Here is an 18,312-nt window from a genome sequence, read left to right as displayed (position 1 = left end):
TGTTTCCATGCATCGGTAAAGGTGGCTGTGGTGATGGTTGCATTGATGATGATGATGGTGAGTTGGTGGCTGATCACGTCGCCTGCTAGGCTGAAGGGCGGTAGGGGTATGGGTCGGTGGGTGCTCCTGAGTGGATGGAGTCCATTATGGCTGTGGTGTCTGGTATGTTGAGCTGTTTCGATGTGGTGAGATACCGGGGTTTGTGGGTTGGGAGTCGAAGTTCCTGTAGATGGTGGCTTTCTTGTTGTGGAAGTGATTTACAAGAGCATTTCAGAGTTCCCGAGAGGGAGGGATTGTGTTCTTAGTGGCTGCTGGACAAGAGAACTCTGACGGAGATGAAGAGTTCCTTGGTGTGGGGTGCACTGGCCTCAATGTGGTCGGTAAGGGCATCCTTTTTTGCATCTTTGAGATAATGGTGGCATTTGTTGAGGGTGGATAGGAAGGTGGCTCGGTCTGTAACGTCTCTGCTGGTGCGCCATTTTCTCTGTAATTGTTTGCAGCTGCATTTCATTGTGCTGAGTTCCGTAGTGTACCAGCTGGCTTGTTTGGTGGATCTGCAAGTTTTGGCTGGTTTGATGGGGGCAACTCGATCATCGGCATTGGTAATCCAGGTGCTGAAGTTCTCGCCTGCCTGTTTCAGGTTGGTTGCGGCATCAGGCTAGGTGGTGTTGAAGGCATCCGTCAATTGGTTCTGTTTCACTTTTCTACAGATGCAGAAGGAGGCATTGGTAGGGTTGGGGGTGGTGAGAGGAGGTCGTGTGATGGTGAAGTGAATGATGGAGGGATTGGCCCAGGTGAGTTCCGTGGTATGGCTATATTTGACTTTGTTGCTGAATGTGAAGATAGGGTCTAATGTGTGTGCTGCTCTGTGTGTGGGGCCCGTGACCAACTGGGTGAGGTAGATGTTGTACTTTTGTTCCAGAAGGTTGGCGGAGTTCATGTCTGTGGGTTGTCCGAGTGGAAGTTGAGGTCTCAGAGGAAGATGTTGTGCTTGGATTTGATGGTAGGTGGGGCAATGAAGTAATTGATGGTGTCGCCAAAGTTGGTTCTTGGTCCTAGGTGTCTGTAGGCAAGGGTATCTTTGGTTGTTTTGTTGTCGGTGTGGAGATGGAAATTCAGGTGTTACATGAGCGGCATTGTTTCATCTTCAGTGGTGGTGCAGTGGATAGATTCTTTGTGGATGATGATGCCACCTCCGTGTTTGCTGGTGCGATCCCAGTTTTTCATCTTGTATCTGTTGGGCATTGTGGTGGCAATGTCGAGAGCCGAGGAGAGGTTGAGCCAAGGTATGAAGGTCACGTCTGGGACAAGGGTGAAAATGGTGTCCGAGACTTTGATTTTGTGCTTGCAGAGTGATCTGGCGTTTATCAAGATGCACTGGAGTGGTTCCAGGGTGTTGTCGGTCGACGGAGTGGGAATGGCTTGTGTTTTTGTGAGGGCAGACTGTCCTAGGTTGCAGGTGAACTGACATCTGTGGCAGGTAAACGGTCCTACTGTGTAGCGAGAAGATGCCAGGCAGCAGTTGTTGGGGTATCCAGGGCTCAGAGATCTGCAGAGCAGTACCCGTGTTGCCCGGAGGGCCAGGGTTCCTGGTTCTGGGCACACTACAGGCAGGGACAGGCCAGACAGGCTTGCCTTTGGTGCACTGGCGGCCCGTCCACTGTGTGTGGGCGCGCTTCTGCCTCTAGTAAGTAGGTCCTGGGTGGCGGGAAGCACGGACTTGGAAACGGTGGGAAAAGGAGTGAGGCAGAAACAGCACAACAAAACAGTGCACCCTCAAATCAACACAATCAGACAATTTAAAACAATCCGCGCAAATTCAACAGCACAACCCAATCAGCACAAAGTGGACAACAGCTGGCGATTAGCCAGAACAACTTTACCAGCAGTGCATGGGTCAATATATGAACACGGCGCCAACAATGGAGATGGCTGTGAAAAGTTACTGGGTGGGTGGCAGAGGGCATCAAGGGGTTAAGGCGGAAGCGTCAGCGAGACCTGAGGTGCCTAGCAACAAGGGGAGCATGTCTGGGACCTGCTGAATAGATCCGCTCAGCAGCCTCCATTAATTGGGTCCTGGGAGGAGGGAGGAGCGCTAAGTGTTGGGAGGTGCCAGACCAGTGAACGGCAGGAAAGGAAGTGAGGCAGGAATAAAACAATGAAGCGACATGTGGCGGAGTCAAAACAATCAGACAATTTAAAACAGCGCAAATTAAACAACACAACCAAATCAGCACAAACTAGATAAAAGCTGGCAACAGTCAAGATCAATTTTACCAGCAGTGAAGGGGTCAATCCATGAGCATGGCATCAACAATGGAGCTGGCAGTGAAAAGTTACCAGACCAGTGCTAGACGCCAACAAGGGGCTAGGCAGCAGAGTCTGGGAGACCTGTGGTGCCTAGCAATGAGGGGAGCAGGTCTGGGACTACTATGCTACTGCAATCTACTCTGCACCATTCTACTCTGTGCCACTGCACTCTACACTGCTTTAAATCAAAATCAAGGCATTTTACGCCAACCTACTCTGCACCACTGTACTTTATTCCACTTCACTCTAGGCCATTCTGCTCTACTACACTCCCCGATACTCCACCCTATGATGCTCTCCTCCATTAAACTCTGCTTCACTGACACTCTACTCCAGTCTATACCACTCAACTTTACAGCACTCCATTCCACTCTACGACACTACTCCTCTCTATAATGCCCCACGCAACTACCTCGGTGCCACTTTACTCCACTTTACTCAATACCATCTACGGCCTGTCCAGTCTGCTGTACACCACTCCATGACACTCTATGCCCTTTCACTCAGACACTTTACTCCACCTTGACACTGTGCTCCACTCTTCCCCCACTCATCTCCCTTCCACTCCACTCCCTCCACGACACTCCACAACACTGTACACTACTCCATGACACTCCAATTCACTTTTCTCCATGCCACTTCTGTACTGTACACCACTTGACGCCACTATACGCCACGCCATAACACTCTACTCTACTCCAGCTTATAACACTCCACGGCACTCTCCTTTACCCTATTAACTTTTAGCCATGCTGAACAGCAGCCAGTCTGGTGCCCACAATTACTAAAACATAATGCTTGTTTTTAAAGACATATTGCAACAAACTTGTAAAAATATGATAAAGTACCTTCAAAACTCAAAAAAAGTTAATTTCATTGACACATAGAAGTGTTTCAGCTCAGTACGTCAGATTATAACAGTGTATTGAGAAGTTTGTTTTTTAAAGTGTCAGTTTTAAAACATGAATCTAGAAACATTCATGCCGCTCCTTCCCCCCCCCCCTCCCCCCCCCCCGACAACAACGCTAATAGTGAACTAAGAGGCAAGTCTGTTACGTGCCCCCTGTGGCTTGCCTGGGTTGCAGTTATACATGGAAAACGTTATAGTTCAACCAAACACAAGAGAAAGTTTTGACAGCTGACATCCTGAAGCCATGTATTTTGAGGTCCTCTTATTTGTGATAATGAAGAAAAAGGAGGCCAAGTGAAATAAAACAGTTGCTTAGGATCACACAATTTGGTCAACTGGGGAATCTGGGATTGATGCCAGGTTTGCTGGTTTTACATTGTGTAATTGAGCAACAACGTATGTGGCGCTTCCCCTGCTCCCACCTTACACCCTCTCCCGCCGATGACCGCCACCCTGCTGGCATCAACATGGCCCTCGGTCTCACCACAGACCAAACGTTTTGGTCCTAGGGAAAATCTTTGTGAGTGCCCATGCTCTGTGCTATAAACGTTTTTGCGCACCAAAGCTTGAGCTTTTATGTCATACATGAAATGCAGGAGATAAAACTAAAAAAAACTCAAAGTCTGCTCTTCAGCTGTAGCACACCAAAAATATCCCAGTTGCCGTGCTTGTGCAGACAAACTGGGAGAGGTGAGGAGCATCAGAGCGCTGATGGTGGGAACTTTGAGGGGGTGAGTGATGCAGCACAGGAGCAAGAGAGCTAAAATTCAAATCAGGAGAGGGACAAACACAAGAAGAGGAAGGCAAGTCATCAAATAAGCAAGCAAAGGAGACTGACAAAACCAAGCAGTGATGAGCAATGGGCAGCCTGTAGGCTCACTGTCATTTCGCAATAGGTCCATCTCAGCCAGACAGCTTCCCCGGTCTGGAGACGAGTCCTAAAAAGAGCCTGAAATTTTGTGTGGGTTCCACAAAAAGTACACTTTACTCTTCTGATCGTCATTAATATTTATTTTACAGAAAATCGATATGTTTATTGATCAAATGTGTTCTGCTTCCTGTTCATTGATTGTAATGTATTTTTTTAGAGTGCACTCACTGTAAAACCACATTTCTGAAAAAGGCCAAGAGGAGAGGTATTTTGCCTCCATTAATTGTGAGCATTTGGTTTTCGCAGATGATGAAGTTTGCGTGGGATAGCTACAAGCAGTACGCCTGGGGCAAAAATGAACTCCGGCCACTGACTAAGAACGGACATGTTGGGAATATGTTTGGTGAGTGCCTACATTTCTTTTTAAAAAGGTAATTGGTGCACTCCACTTTCTTTTGGCATATCATAATCTTTATGCATGAATCCATTTTCAATGTTTTAAAAGTGGACTAATAAAATTGAAGTCAATGTACAGAAGCATTGTTCACATTCTATGTTTTTTTTTTACAGAAAACTGATATTTCTATTTGACCCCTTAAACAAATCAGCACACTATTTGACAGTGTGTTTTTCCTCCACATCTGGGGGTTCCTTTTTCATTTAGATGTGTTTGGCCAACGTAGTCAACTGTTACTGGGTGGAATCCGTTTTTGGAGGGCTGTGTGAAAATCCACATTACATTTTTGACTTCCAATTACAGCATAAATTGCTTGACAGATTTACCCAAAAAAATGATTGAAGGAGAAGTTAAATAAGAATGTGTCCTTTTTGTGGTTTGATTTAAATCAGTGGAGTCGTTTTTGAGCTATTAAATAAATAAACAATGCCTGCACCTTCAAAGTTATTTTACTAATTGCAAATTTGATTCAGGAAAATAATTAGTTGATTGGCTGAGCTGACCTGTTTACAGACTCACAGGGTCTCCTGTGCTCTTAAGACTCCAAGAACAGGTTAATGTAATATGTGATAGTGGCACTCTCCTTGATCGCCCCTTAATTCCAATATCACCTGTCAGTCTTAAACCTTCCCCTACCCCCAAGGTCTTACAATCTGGTATTATTACTTCACCATTAGCCCCGATCTATCCATGTGATAGCGGGGGAAACAAAGACAACGTAGTTAGGGGGACAGATACCACAATAATTTTTGATCCCCTGAACAAGCCTTCAGAAAGAACTCCATGCACTTCCAAGCCCTCTATGCCTCACTAGATGGTGCAGAGGGAGGCCAGACCCTAGACATCCTGATTCTGCTGGGGCCTGGGATAGATACTCCAGAGATAACCTTAACAGAGGGCCATAAAGCTCTAAACAAAATCATAACTGGTAAGGCAGCCAGACTGGATAAGATCCCAGGGGATCTTTATCGAGCCGAACCTAAGATCTGGGCCCATATTTTTGGGTGATCTTTAACGCCATCTTGCAGGGAATGGTCCTTCCCACAACCTGGCTAGGTGCCGAGGTCATCCAAGTGTACAAGAAGGGATCACCCTTGTCACCGGCAAATTATAGACTGATCAGCTTGATCGATGTCTCGCAGAAAATCTTTGCCAGGATCCTCTTGAACCGGTTGCAATCCTCGAAGAACAAAAGATCTTGACACCCCTGCAGGCTGGTTTTAGGGAGAAAACGTCAATAGACCAGATATTCAGGCTACAACTTCTCTATTGGAAAACAGTCCATCTAGAAGGGGGTAGCCTGTATCTGGTCTTTGTTGATCTGAAGAGTGCTTTTGATTTGGTACCCAGAGACGCACTATGGAGGGTTTTAAGTGAGTTGGGACTTCCCTCTTATCTCTTAAATATATCTTAAATATACTGAGTAGATTACATAATGGAAATTATGCCCAAATCAGATTTGGGAATAATGGGAAATTAACGCAGCCCATCCCTGTCAATAGGGGAGTCAGCCTGGGATGTGTGCTTGCCCCCACCCTGTTCTGCATCTACATCAATGGGTTGATAGATGCTCTGAGATCATGCAAAGACACAGATGCTCCGAAAATCGCCCAAAAGCATTTTCCTGCTATGATGTTTGCAGATAATACTCTCCTTCTCTCTAAGTCGCCGATGGGCATCCAAAGAATTCTAGATAGATTTTGCGAGTTTTGTAGGAGCAGGGGATTAGAGATTAACATCAATAAAACAAAATTTATGATCTTCAAACCCAGCAAATCCACACGCCCAAACCCACATATGAATGGAATCCCTTTGGACCAGGTCCCTGTATTTGACTCCTTGGGCCTAACCCTTACTGAAAACATGACTTGGGGGCTCAGTTTAAGAAATCCAACCTCAAATTGACACAAACTACAGGCGGCCTGGCTAAGTTTTTTAGAAAGACGTTCCATAAGCCAGTTAGCCCGGTTATGGAGATTTATAAAAGCCAGGCGAGGAGTGCCGCCTTATATGGGGTTGAACTCTGGGGGCACTCTAATCATAGGTCCTTAGCGATCACAGAGAACAACTTCCTTGGACAATTGCTTGGGCTACCAATAAGCTTCCCCTTGGTTCCATTGCGTATGGACCTAGGGGTTAGATCCATTGCTGAGGTAATTGCCTGCAGGCCACTACTCTTCTGGCGGCGCCTTTGGGTAACACCGGAATTGTCCGAGTACAGACTAGAGCTTTCGAAAATCCTGAGACTCCCTGGCTCAGGGAAGCTGCCATGGCTTCTATTTGTCAGGGAGAGCCTCTATGAAATAGGTCTAAAACAATTATGGGACAATCCCGACACAGCCTGTTTGAGTGTATCACGTAAGGCTTTGAGTGCTAGCTATTGGGGCAGACTATCCGCAAAACTTCATGCAGAACCCGCAAACGGCACCCTCACTTCACTCTTCCTGGAAATAAAAGACACTTGCAGGTTGGAGGCATGCCTCGACAAAATCCACCCGGCACTAGGAAGGAAACTATATGTGCAGTTTCGCTATGGCTGCCTCCCTCTGCGTGCTTTCATGGGTAAATGGTCGGGTGGAAATACAAGTGGGTGTCCGGCATGTAATTTGTGTGATGAGACCGAAGTCCACGTTTACTTTTTTTGCCCGGGGTATCATACAGTAATACATAGATGGCTGCTTCAGCTGTGTAAAAACCTGGGCACAACACATTGCATGGAAGCATTTAGAATCTTAAAATACAACACAGATTCTCATATAGTCTTTGCAGTTTCACGTTTTCTAAGTTCCATGTGGTGGGTCAGGAGAAACTTCCTCAAGATGCAAGATCAAGGATTTGACTGTGCCTGATTTTACTATAATTTTTTAATCTAACAATGTATTATCTTTGATGCATTGTTTTTATTCCTCTTAAATTTTTACCTGTTTGTATATATGTGTGGCTGTTCTTTTATGGTGAAATACCGAAATAAAGAAATAGTGGATTGGATTGGAATATGTGATAGTGGCACCCATCACCGACAGGCACCCAGACAGCAACACAACACTAATGCAGCAAAAACATGATTCTACAAACACAATAATACTAAAATAACACAGCTAATAGCACACCACAACCTCGAGACAAAACATAAATAGCTCAAAATCGCAATAGCGGGAGAAAACACAAATAAGCCACTATAACACAATAATAACAAGCATTTACAATGCAACGGTCTCGGCATTGTTAAAGTTAGAGCTATTGGCATTGCTCATGTCATTATTTTTGTTTGTTTTTGTTTTTAAAACATTTAAAGAAAAGGCATTGTTATTTACAATGTCAATAGCTTAATCACTCTCAAATGCAAGACCTATTGCATTTGCACCCACACTCAGAGCCACCCACACAAAAAAAATCGAGCCACCCACACACAGCCACCCACACACACAGAGCCACTCACACACACAGAGCCACCTACACAGAGCAACCCACACACAAATAGAGCCACCCACACAGAGCCACCTACACACACAGAGTTACCCACACACAGACAGCCACCCACGCATAGAGCCACCTACAAAAAAAGCCACCCACACAGAGCCACACACAGAGGCACAATATAAATATTTTACTATTCGTATGCGAAATGTTGAAATTGTATTTTGATAGGTAGGATGTGGTGGAAAAAAGGAAAAACATTTAAAATAAAGATAATCCCGTTGTATGATACTTCCTAGGCGGTCACGAATTAAGAACCCCATAGGATTTGAAAGTTCATCAAATTAAATAAAAAAATCGATTCTACTCGTGCAGGCATGTGTACATGGTATTGTGTCCATTCGAATATTACAAACATGGTAACTAAATAACCAAAAGTATTGCAAAATCAATATAACCCCCCAAAAAATCGCTTTGAGAAAATGACCCTTTGTTGTGTGTTAACGCATCGCTTATATGATTAAAGTCGGGATAATCCCTGAAAATGTAGAGAGTGGAGAGACTAAATGAGAGAGCGCCAAGGCCAAGTGACAGAGAGAGGGTCAGTGAAAGAGTAGAGAGGCCCGGTGAGAGGGTCAGAGGAGAGCAGAGAAGTAGATTGTTAGAAAGGCCATGTAAAGGAGCAGAGAGGCCAAGTGATAGTGCCTGGGGAGAGCAGAGAAGCACATTGACATAGAGGCCACCGAGTAAAGTAGGCTTAATTTTCAGTTAGTTGTGAATTTATCTCAAATTATCTATTTAAGCAAAATTACAAGGCGTTCCATTTTAACCGGTTCAACATATCCACTGCGTGTAACCTGTGTTGGTGCGTGCACCTGAATCTGTATAGCCGGGCCAAAGTTCCCCTTACCTTATCACTAGCGAAGCATTACACCATCTTACAAATGTACGATTTTTTTTTAGAGTTTCTCTCAACATCTAGACTACTTGTAATAGCAATAGTTGCCAAAATATATTTTCCAATGGTATGTTTAAGAGCAGCAAGCGCGTTTTCTGACTCAAGAACCAAAAGCCTAAACGACTACTTTTGTGAAACACATTTCTGTGGTATTACCGGTCATTACTGCTGAGTTAGGAACAGATCTCTATTGTATTACCCGACGGTCATTACTACTGAGTGAAGAATAGTTGAGCAGGTATGGTGCACACCGGAAAACGAATATACAAAACAGTTTGATGCACACTAGGCTCCAACTTGTCTTTCTCCAGCGCTCTTAATACATCCTTACCCGGTGTCGCGCAGTCTGTTCCCGGATATAGAGGTAGGCTGCAGTGTTCCGGTACTGCGGCCCCTGAAGAAGCCGCAGCTCACGCAGTAGTGCCCGGAGTATGTGGGCCGGGGAGCCCAGCGCAGCCATGCTACAAGCCAGAGCTAGAATGCAGATTCGACGTCAACAAGGTTGTCATAGAAGAAGGACTTATAAATGTCATTGAGGCCATGTTGGAATGAATCGCGATCTCAGTTCCAAGATTGTTTACGGGCATGCAAAAAAAGCACGTCTAGAGTTGCGTTTCTGGGGCAGGCATATTTAAATCAGTCAGTACACTTCCAGCCTACTTAATATTCATTTTTCAGGACGTAGCTGGTGCAGCCATCTCGAAGTGGTGATTAGCTCCGCCGAAGGAAGCGGGGAGCTGTAAAAAAAAAAAAAAAATGTCTAATCTAAATTATAGTGTTTGCACTCTTTTAAACTTAGTTTAAGCATTTTTTCATTTTGCTATAAAATTATAATCTGACCGATAGTCGTACATAGCATATCTGCAATAACACCTCCCCCGCGCTATCAATTACGGCTCCTGCATCACGTATTATGCGCATTTGAAGTACTCGGTGAATGTCTCTGTAGCAGCAGGCAGGGTTTTAGGCTGTAAATGTCAATGCTTGTCAGCAAAGTCTACGGTTGTTAGATCAGATGTTGCTGTGCCCTATCATGTAGGTAGCCTTCGAAGCTTAGTGGCTGTTGGGGGAAAACGGTAGACCATTTTCAGCACGCACATTCATCTCTCTTTGGGTTCTCTAATGGACACAAACGACTGGGACAGTAGTCGAAATGGGAGTGAAACAAAGTCGGGGCTGCAGAGGATGTCTCGCCGCTCTCCCTCTCAAGGCCCCGGGGCACATCGTTTTCAGAGCACTTTGCTGAAGTAAAGCTGGCTCTTTAGAAGCTCTAGCCTTCACACACAGTGCGCTCTTTTACTGTTTTCTTTCAAGAGGCACAAGAAGCGATGCCATTGGTAAAAAGAAGCACACCACTGCCTTTCTCCGAGGCGAAGCAGAAATGCCTCGGAGAAACGCAGTGGCGTTTTCGGATTCGGGGGCGTGTTTTGCTTTTCTCTCCTCTTGCCATTGGCTGGAGGAGATAATTAGAAAAGTAACGAAAAAACACGCCCCCGAATCCGAAAAGGACGGGGCCTGTTCGGAGTGACAAAGCCTCTTCTCCAATGGCTGGCCAGCATTCAAGAGGCCAGCCAATGGAGAACAGGGGAGAAGAGGGGCGGGTTCAAGCCCCTCTTCTCCAAAACATTAAATCTCCGACTTCCGGTTCTGCCTTCGGCAGACCGGACGGTCCTCGACCTAAAAATCACAACCACTATTCTACAAATCCCAGCGTACTGCACCATTACTAACTCCATACCACGTTACCCGCTCACCCAGCTCCACCACTTATCCAACACCACCACTAGCATTAACATAAATGAACGGTATTTATTATTCTAAAATACGTTGCAGTATAAAGAGAACAGGTATTTCTTAATGAAAAAATGTGCATTTTGGAGTTTCAGAAATAAAGTGAGAATTGCGCTTTTCTGCCACATGGACAGGTGGACGTCTGTGGAAGCCTCTAAAGGTCTCTGTGCTCATAAAGCACACCCACGCTGACGTGCACTGTGTACCTCAGGTGCAGGCCTTATTTCAGTCAGCCATACATACTTCCAAAGAAAAGATATTGGCATCCCCACTTGATTAATAAAATAATTGTTTGCAAGCTCTCGTTTCCTTGGCCACCCAATAACAAAAACGAAAATTAAAGACACCCATTTTCATTGTGAAATGTTTTAGTTCAAAGTTTAGTAGAAGTGGTTTGTCATGCAGCCAGGAAGTTTAGTGATATCTTGTTAACATTCTGAGCCAAAGTCGGGAATCGAACCTGGTTGTCTAGTTCCAAAGTCAGCAGCACTAGCCACAAGACCACATGGCTTTTGCAGGATAGGACCGAACTAATCATAAAATAGCAATCTGTTTCCAGCTCATATGACCTCACTACTAGACAGAATGGCTAACAGTCAAATTTGCTGCTCATGATAAAAAGCTAGGGAATAGTTTATGGTTTGGTAGACAGTGTACTCTGTCGCAAAAGCGTCGGAATAGTGTTTGCGCCATAATGACAGTCTGTCTGCCCTATCTACGGTGGAAAGGACCATCAGCTTTCTGTTGACCAAGACACCATGAAAAATGGAAACACCTTCCAGAAAAATGTTGTGCAAAATTCAACAGGCAAACCACCAGGGCCTAGCAGTTGTGCGGGACCAGGCGAAGATCGCATTGAAGCTGTGTGCCATGAAGGGAGGCTTCAGTGGCTAATGCTGTCCTTGAGGTCTCAGAGGATGCCACTGGCAAAAGATATTAAAGCTCCTCAACGTAGGCCAGGCCATGTTCTTCCGTCATGTTACCAGGGAATACAGTTGGAAATACCAACTGGATTTAACAAAAAATCTTCCCAGTAAGATCAAGTCAAAAACCCTGCGGTTCAGCGACCCCTCTAAACTAAATCAGTGCGTACGGCTAATTACACAATCATTTAATTGCAGTATGTTAGGACAATGTCTCCACATAGCGTTTAATCAATGATACAATTCTCAGAATTCATTACATTTAAAATCATTATTCGGAGTTCACCACCAGCCCCTAACACCCTAATGTAGCCAGTCAATCTTACTGAGTTTCACAGCAGTTTGTGCTCGAAAAAGCACACTAATTTTACGATAAGAGGGTAATGCATGAGAAATTGGAGACCGACATAAAAACCAACTATGTAAGTCCTTCCTCATAGAACATAAAGGCATTTGTTCTTCACGCCCGACACACAAGAGACATCCATGGATCTAACCGTGCCTGATTGTACCATGAAAAATCTTGTATCCGGATGTTACCTCATAATGTCAATTGAATCGTCCCCAATAGCCGCTAGCGGTTCGCGTTCCACTCCATATTAGCGTTTAAAGAGTGTCACAACATCTCTATTCGTTTAGATCAAGGTATAACCTGGAAGATAGTGAGTATCATGTGAGCGAAATAATCCTTCAATTATCCTGGAATATAGCTGACATCCACGCTTTATAAGCGAAGCATAACGGACCTGAACCTTTCAAGAGAATGGGCAGCTAAAAGAGAACGATAGGCTGCTGATTAATAATGGAGAAACACACCACCGAAAATGACCAGGCAGCCTACAGCACAAAATGGCAGAGTACTAACCCAGGCACCTCGGGGAAAACAGTGAGCTAGTCCTGTTTGAGGGAGCGGACTACGGGCGCTGACGGCAGCACTAGAACCCTCCAGCCAGCACGAAGCTGACAACGGGGGAGACAAAGAGAGAGCTGCGACTCAAACGGTAAAAACGGGAGCACTTGGGAGACCAGAAGGCCCAAACCAGAGGAAATCGACAGCAGCGGAGGGGGTCGCCCACATAGAGGACGAGCAACCTGCGGCGCAAAATGGCAATGGAATAAACCAAGTAAAACAACAAGGCACTCATGTCGTGCCACATCTGTCGCACTGTTAAATGGGGAACGTTTCCCTGTCGTAAATCCATGTATTCAACTTTAAACCATTTTTTCATCAATGAACCAATATTAATCCGTAGTTTCTTTCCAAACTTGATAAATCACTGCAGAGACAGCGTCATGTCACTCCTTGAATTTTATTCTCAATCTCTCAACTTGATACTGCGCGCCCATCCAGGCTTTACACAGTAGCACGTAATCCAAACAATGAAATGTACATCTGAGTAGACTGATTGCTCTCTGCCCAATGCATTTCGAGTCTCATTTGACTCTTCGTCAGGGGTCACTGCAATAAATTAAACAACAGCTGATTTGACAGTACACAACAAACCTGAATTGATACCAAAATGCACTGCATAATCATAAATATACCCCACATCCTCAACAAAAATATAAGTGAATGACAAACCCATAATTCAAACCCAACCGTCTCTCCAACCCACCCACGGCACCGTTGAATCCTTCTACTGGTCCTCTCTAAACTGATACTCCCCTTGTGACTGCACGTTCGAACCCATTGGAGTCACAACTTTATCAAAATTACCCACATCAAACAAACCCACATCAAACAAAGCGCTGTGCCTTCCCGTAGTAGAGGCAGTATTAGCAACCTTACCTCCTCGTACACCTCTCTCGTTGATTCAATAATGTCAATTTCACACTGCCATTTGCTCCCGTAGTTTTAACAACAACGTCACTCCTTCATGCACCAATCGTTCAAATCTTCGCGCTCCGTGATTAAACACCCCTCAGCTGTGATTGAATAGCCCGTGCAGCAGTAAAAAAACTCCAACTCACACAATGCACGTCACCAGATTCATCCGTGCCACAACTAAACAGAATCCCCAAGTTAAAAAGAAACCCCTTTGTTTTAAAATGCAAACCACACTAATTCAAACCCACTAAGTCAACAAAACGGAACCCAACTTTCAATGCTGACTATTCCCAACGCTCGAAAACTTATGTGACAAAACCTGAAATAAACGGACTTTAAATGTGCACATTTAAATGAAATCTACTGTGACAGGTATTTTACATCTGTTGCAAATCAAAAAAGTGGCCACAGCGAAATAATTACAAACATAATATGCCACATCAGGTCAACTGCTTTTCTGTCAGTTCATTCTCAAACTGTTCTTTAAGATGTCTTCTATGCTGATGGAAACTCCATAGTGTCCACTCCAACTTTACGCTGTCTCTGCTGCGATGTCAAGTTTTTCAGGTTTTGTTTGGATTACGTGCTACTGTGTAAAGCCTGGATGGGCGCGCAGTATCAAGTTGAGAGATTGAGAATAAAATTCAAGGAGTGACATGACGCTGTCTCTGCAGTGATTTATCAAGTTTGGAAAGAAACTACGGATTAATATTGGTTCATTGATGAAAAAATGGTTTAAAGTTGAATACATGGATTTACGACAGGGAAACGTTCCCCATTCAGCAGTGCGACAGATGTGGCACGACATGAGTGCCTTGTTGTTTTACTTGTAGTAACTACTATGATTGGGACGGATCATAGAATCTGATCGCACGCACTACAGCAAGATAATTCTAAATTTCACGTATGCATAGAAGGGAAGGAGTGCATCCTCTATTTTCACATAAATGGAATAAACCAGGCACCTCTGGGAATGCGGCGAGACAGTTGCTGCTTTGGAGCCCGACCGCAGGTACGCAGCTTACAACGGGAGAGATGGAGAGAAAGCGCTGCCCCACTCATGGAGAGAATGAGAACACCTGGAAAACCACACTGCTGGGCTGCACAGAGCGAGGGGGCAGCGGGGGCACAGGCTAACGAAGACAGTGACGGAGACCTCTCGCAAAGAGAACGTGATACCGATGGGCCCTGAACGTCTGTCAGAAATCGTCACATGTCAGTCACATGTCAGTCAGCGCTGGAGCAGACAGCAGGTGAGAGGCGGGGGAGTGAAAGGGAGCTGCTCCAAGAAACGTGGAACAGCGGTGGCTGCCGGGCAGGGAGGAGGCCCGACCACAATCGTAATTAGTGTGAGGCACCGGGAGAGGCTGGTTTATCGGACCAGGCTACTGCCACGAGTAGACCTGGGCAGCGCACATGAACAAAGAGTCGAATGGGAAAAGAACAAAACAGATTTAAACAAGCGCGGCCCCGGCGAGCCTCGCATACAGGAAGGGGCCGCGAGACGCGCTCTGTGGTGGGGGAGGGGGAGGAGCATTGAGGCGCAAAAGTCAAAGCAGGCTGGCTGGCGAGTGGTGTGCGATGTGCGTGCGCCATGACGAGAGAGAAAAGCCATATGGCGCCTCTGCTCGTCATTGTGAGCGTAACCACATGCCCATCGCCAGTGGGCTGAAGCCCTTCACAAAAGCGGATTGCATGGCGGCACGATGCACGTGATTGTGCGCGTGCTCGCCATGCAATCCGCTTTTGGGAGCACTTTTGGGAGCCCCTTACTATAGTCTCGCATAGCAATTGCTATCGCAATAGCTAGGCGAGACCTAAAAAACAGTTCCCTCTCTGTTTAAAGGTGTAAGGCGCCTTGCTGTGATGCAATCGGGTCAAGTTCACAACCGTGGGTATTTTTCACACAGTTTCTAAGCCGTCACAAGGAATGGCACAGGAGGCATTTCTTTTATAGATTTTTTTATATACTACAAAATGCAATTCATAAACCTGCGGCTGGAGTCTTCGATCTCTCCTGTCTTTTCTGCGTAAAGGTCTCCAACTGTATATTAGCTTAATTTGATCCGGTAGTTTCCAGTGCTCAGCACCTGCACTTAATTGTCAACACCGGCTCTTGTTACAGTCTGCCGCAAGGTGGCTCTATCTGGTAATTTAGAGAGGACCAGTTAATTTGTAATTCAATGTACATTAAAAATGACAATTCCCTGCCACCCAAGCCATTCCTATAGCTTTGGGAGTCTGGAATAGTCCGCATTGTGAGACTTGTAGGGGTGAGATGGCTATTAGTTGTGTTACTACAATTTCTGGCAGCATGGCAGGGGTAATGTGTGGTGCAAGCTGCAGTGGCCTCTTGACGAGAGCCCTGGCACTTTTGTTTTTTACAGATTAAGCACTGATGTAGCTATATGATTAAGTAGTAAATGAGGTACGGCCAGAGGAAGTGGGGAATAACTTCTACCAAATGGGAGTGGTTTGTGGAAATTTAGGGAGGGGTTTGGGTTTTGAACAAGTAAATACAAAACAGACCCGCACAAAAAGAGTAAGACTATTGCAATTCACAAAATATACTTTTAAAGTTACTGTAGCCATGCAAGTTTCTCGATATGCTTAAATGCACGTAAGTCAGGCACCAAATAAGGCCATCCACTGGTGCTGCAACATGCTCCATAGGAAACAGTGGAGGCAGGGATTTAGAATAACACCCCATTCCAATTAATGTTAAATTAATTAAATTAGTAAGTTATATGTTAGTGATACAAATTTGCAAAATATGAATATTTTTAAATTGTTTTACATTAATGTCTCTAAAGTAATATTATATATAATAATTAATTTTTATACACATTTCGTTTGATGAATTGATGTGCTGTAATATTTCGTTTTATGTGTTTCAGTTTAATAATAAATCATTTAAATTAAGTTACAATGATAGTTTATCTGAAAATATTTTTTTTAAAGAATAATAAAATTTAATAATTTACCCCATACTTTCCCAAAGAGAGAGCTTAAATCGGTAGCTAAGACCTTTTACCAACAGGTGAAAGTTTACTAGTAGTAAATTTAATTGCATAAATTCAGGGGACACCACTCCTTCATTTGAGTCATCTAAGTTGACACCTAGGTGTAAATCTTTACTCGAAAATGGTTAATAAACAGAAGTGGAGAGTTACATCTAAGTGAAGGGATAAATATACACATGAGGTAATATACATTTGTATATTTACCTTTGTGAATTGGCCATTGTTTTGAACACTTAAGAGCGCCTGGCAAAAAACTGAAGCATCCAGAGAGTCCCATGTTAATTATTTTAGCCCAGGCCTCCCAAAGGCTTCTGACAAGGGTGCAGAATTTACCTTGGACTAGGTCCTGTCTGCTTGTGGTGAATTGTATGTAAACTAAACTAGCTCATCCCCTCCAAGTTTGCCACTCACGTCTGCTCTCTGCCCTCTCCTCTGTGAAGGGTAGGAGACCTTTCTAAGTTCTCGTATCTTCACTGTGGTACTCCTTAAGTTAAAAGACCTACATCATGAAAGATGGTATGCATTTTTAAAACATGTAAAAATGTAGTTGCTTCCTTAACAGATTGGTATATAAACGTTTCAGTGGCCAAAGGTTACATCATTAACATGTCAGCACAATAGAGTTCTTAGAAATGTAAATAAATTCATTTTTCTTACACCAGCAAATTGGACCTGTCATTACAATTAGATAAAAGCAACCAAAATGTTTGGCCAACAACCTATCCAGATCTTGCATAGCACACTGAGCACAAAAAACAGCTTGAAGAGGCTTGTCCATCTAACTCACAACAAACCAAACTCTTGGCAACCACTCTGCTGAGACCTCCAAATCTGATCATCCATATGGTCCAAACTCAGACATCTATCATCAGTCAATGGTGGCCAATCCAAGCCAGATTTAGAATATATCCACTTGAGATCACTTACATACAACTAATCTAAGTGGAGCTCATTTATATTTGACATTAGGTCATCCTGACAATGTGGCATGGATCCAGCATTTCCTGGATCCATGATGGACTTCCCCCATTCTGGCAAATACCACTACCCAAGTTACCAATATTACCCTTCCACCCTCCCTAAGCAATAACTACCAGCAAAATCAAACTCAAAAACCACAGCACCGAGGGTTCCAAGCCCCAATATAAACAACATAACATCTCTTGCACCCCCTACTCTAGGACTTACAGCCTTCTTGTCAGATCAGGGCCTCCTGTGGGTTGTCTGCTCTGCGACTTAATGGGTCCTTATTCCTCTGATCATTGAAACAGGCCAGAGCGTCATGGAATCCATTGATATTAATGACATGAAAACATAAAAATGCATGTGTCATTAAATCAGCAGAGGCGTTAAGTACATTATAGAAACACTCTCTTCCACGGGTTATTAATTGACTCATCAGAGAACTACTAATTGAACTCATTAGGATTAACAAAACGTTGTGGATGTGAACAGTTCTGGATGCATTGAGCTTCCTTGAATCACGATGCGTGACGCGTAAGATCCAAGCCTGTCTGCTAATGCACAATCATACTGAGTGCATAGCGACAGATGCGTTGCATGCAATGACGCTACACCACTGTTAACATTTAACAATGATAGGCGTGTCATACAAAATATGTATTCCAGCCAGCTACCAATAGGTTTCTGGGTTACTGGTTGTGCTAAACCTTTACACTAACAGCTGCATGATTTGTTTCCAAGTGTATTCTGGTTGTAGTTTACGGACTGTTTCCCAGACTTTCCACATACCACTTAGTAATAGGGTGTCTGAGTGCTACATTGTTGACTTGTCCATTCACGACGTAGCATGTTACTTTAGGG

General features: G+C 44.3%; 1 protein-coding gene across 2 annotated transcripts in view; it reads left to right on the top strand.

Moving 5' to 3' along the window:
- Positions 1–18,312, top strand: part of MAN1C1 (mannosidase alpha class 1C member 1) — a 330,020-nt gene that overhangs the window by 101,723 nt on the left and 209,985 nt on the right. For both annotated transcript variants that reach the window (XM_085647808.1, XM_085647809.1), the window contains exon 3: positions 4,398–4,494. In XM_085647808.1, coding sequence (XP_085503934.1) covers positions 4,398–4,494 — 97 coding nt within the window. The remainder of the gene's footprint in view (positions 1–4,397; positions 4,495–18,312) is intronic.

Source organism: Triturus cristatus, chromosome 3_2 (genome assembly GCF_964204655.1).
Source record: "Triturus cristatus chromosome 3_2, aTriCri1.1, whole genome shotgun sequence".
In the NCBI taxonomy this organism is placed as follows: domain Eukaryota; kingdom Metazoa; phylum Chordata; class Amphibia; order Caudata; family Salamandridae; genus Triturus; species Triturus cristatus.
The sequence above is the reverse complement of the archived record's forward strand: the minus strand, read 5'-3'. Positions and strand labels throughout refer to the sequence as shown.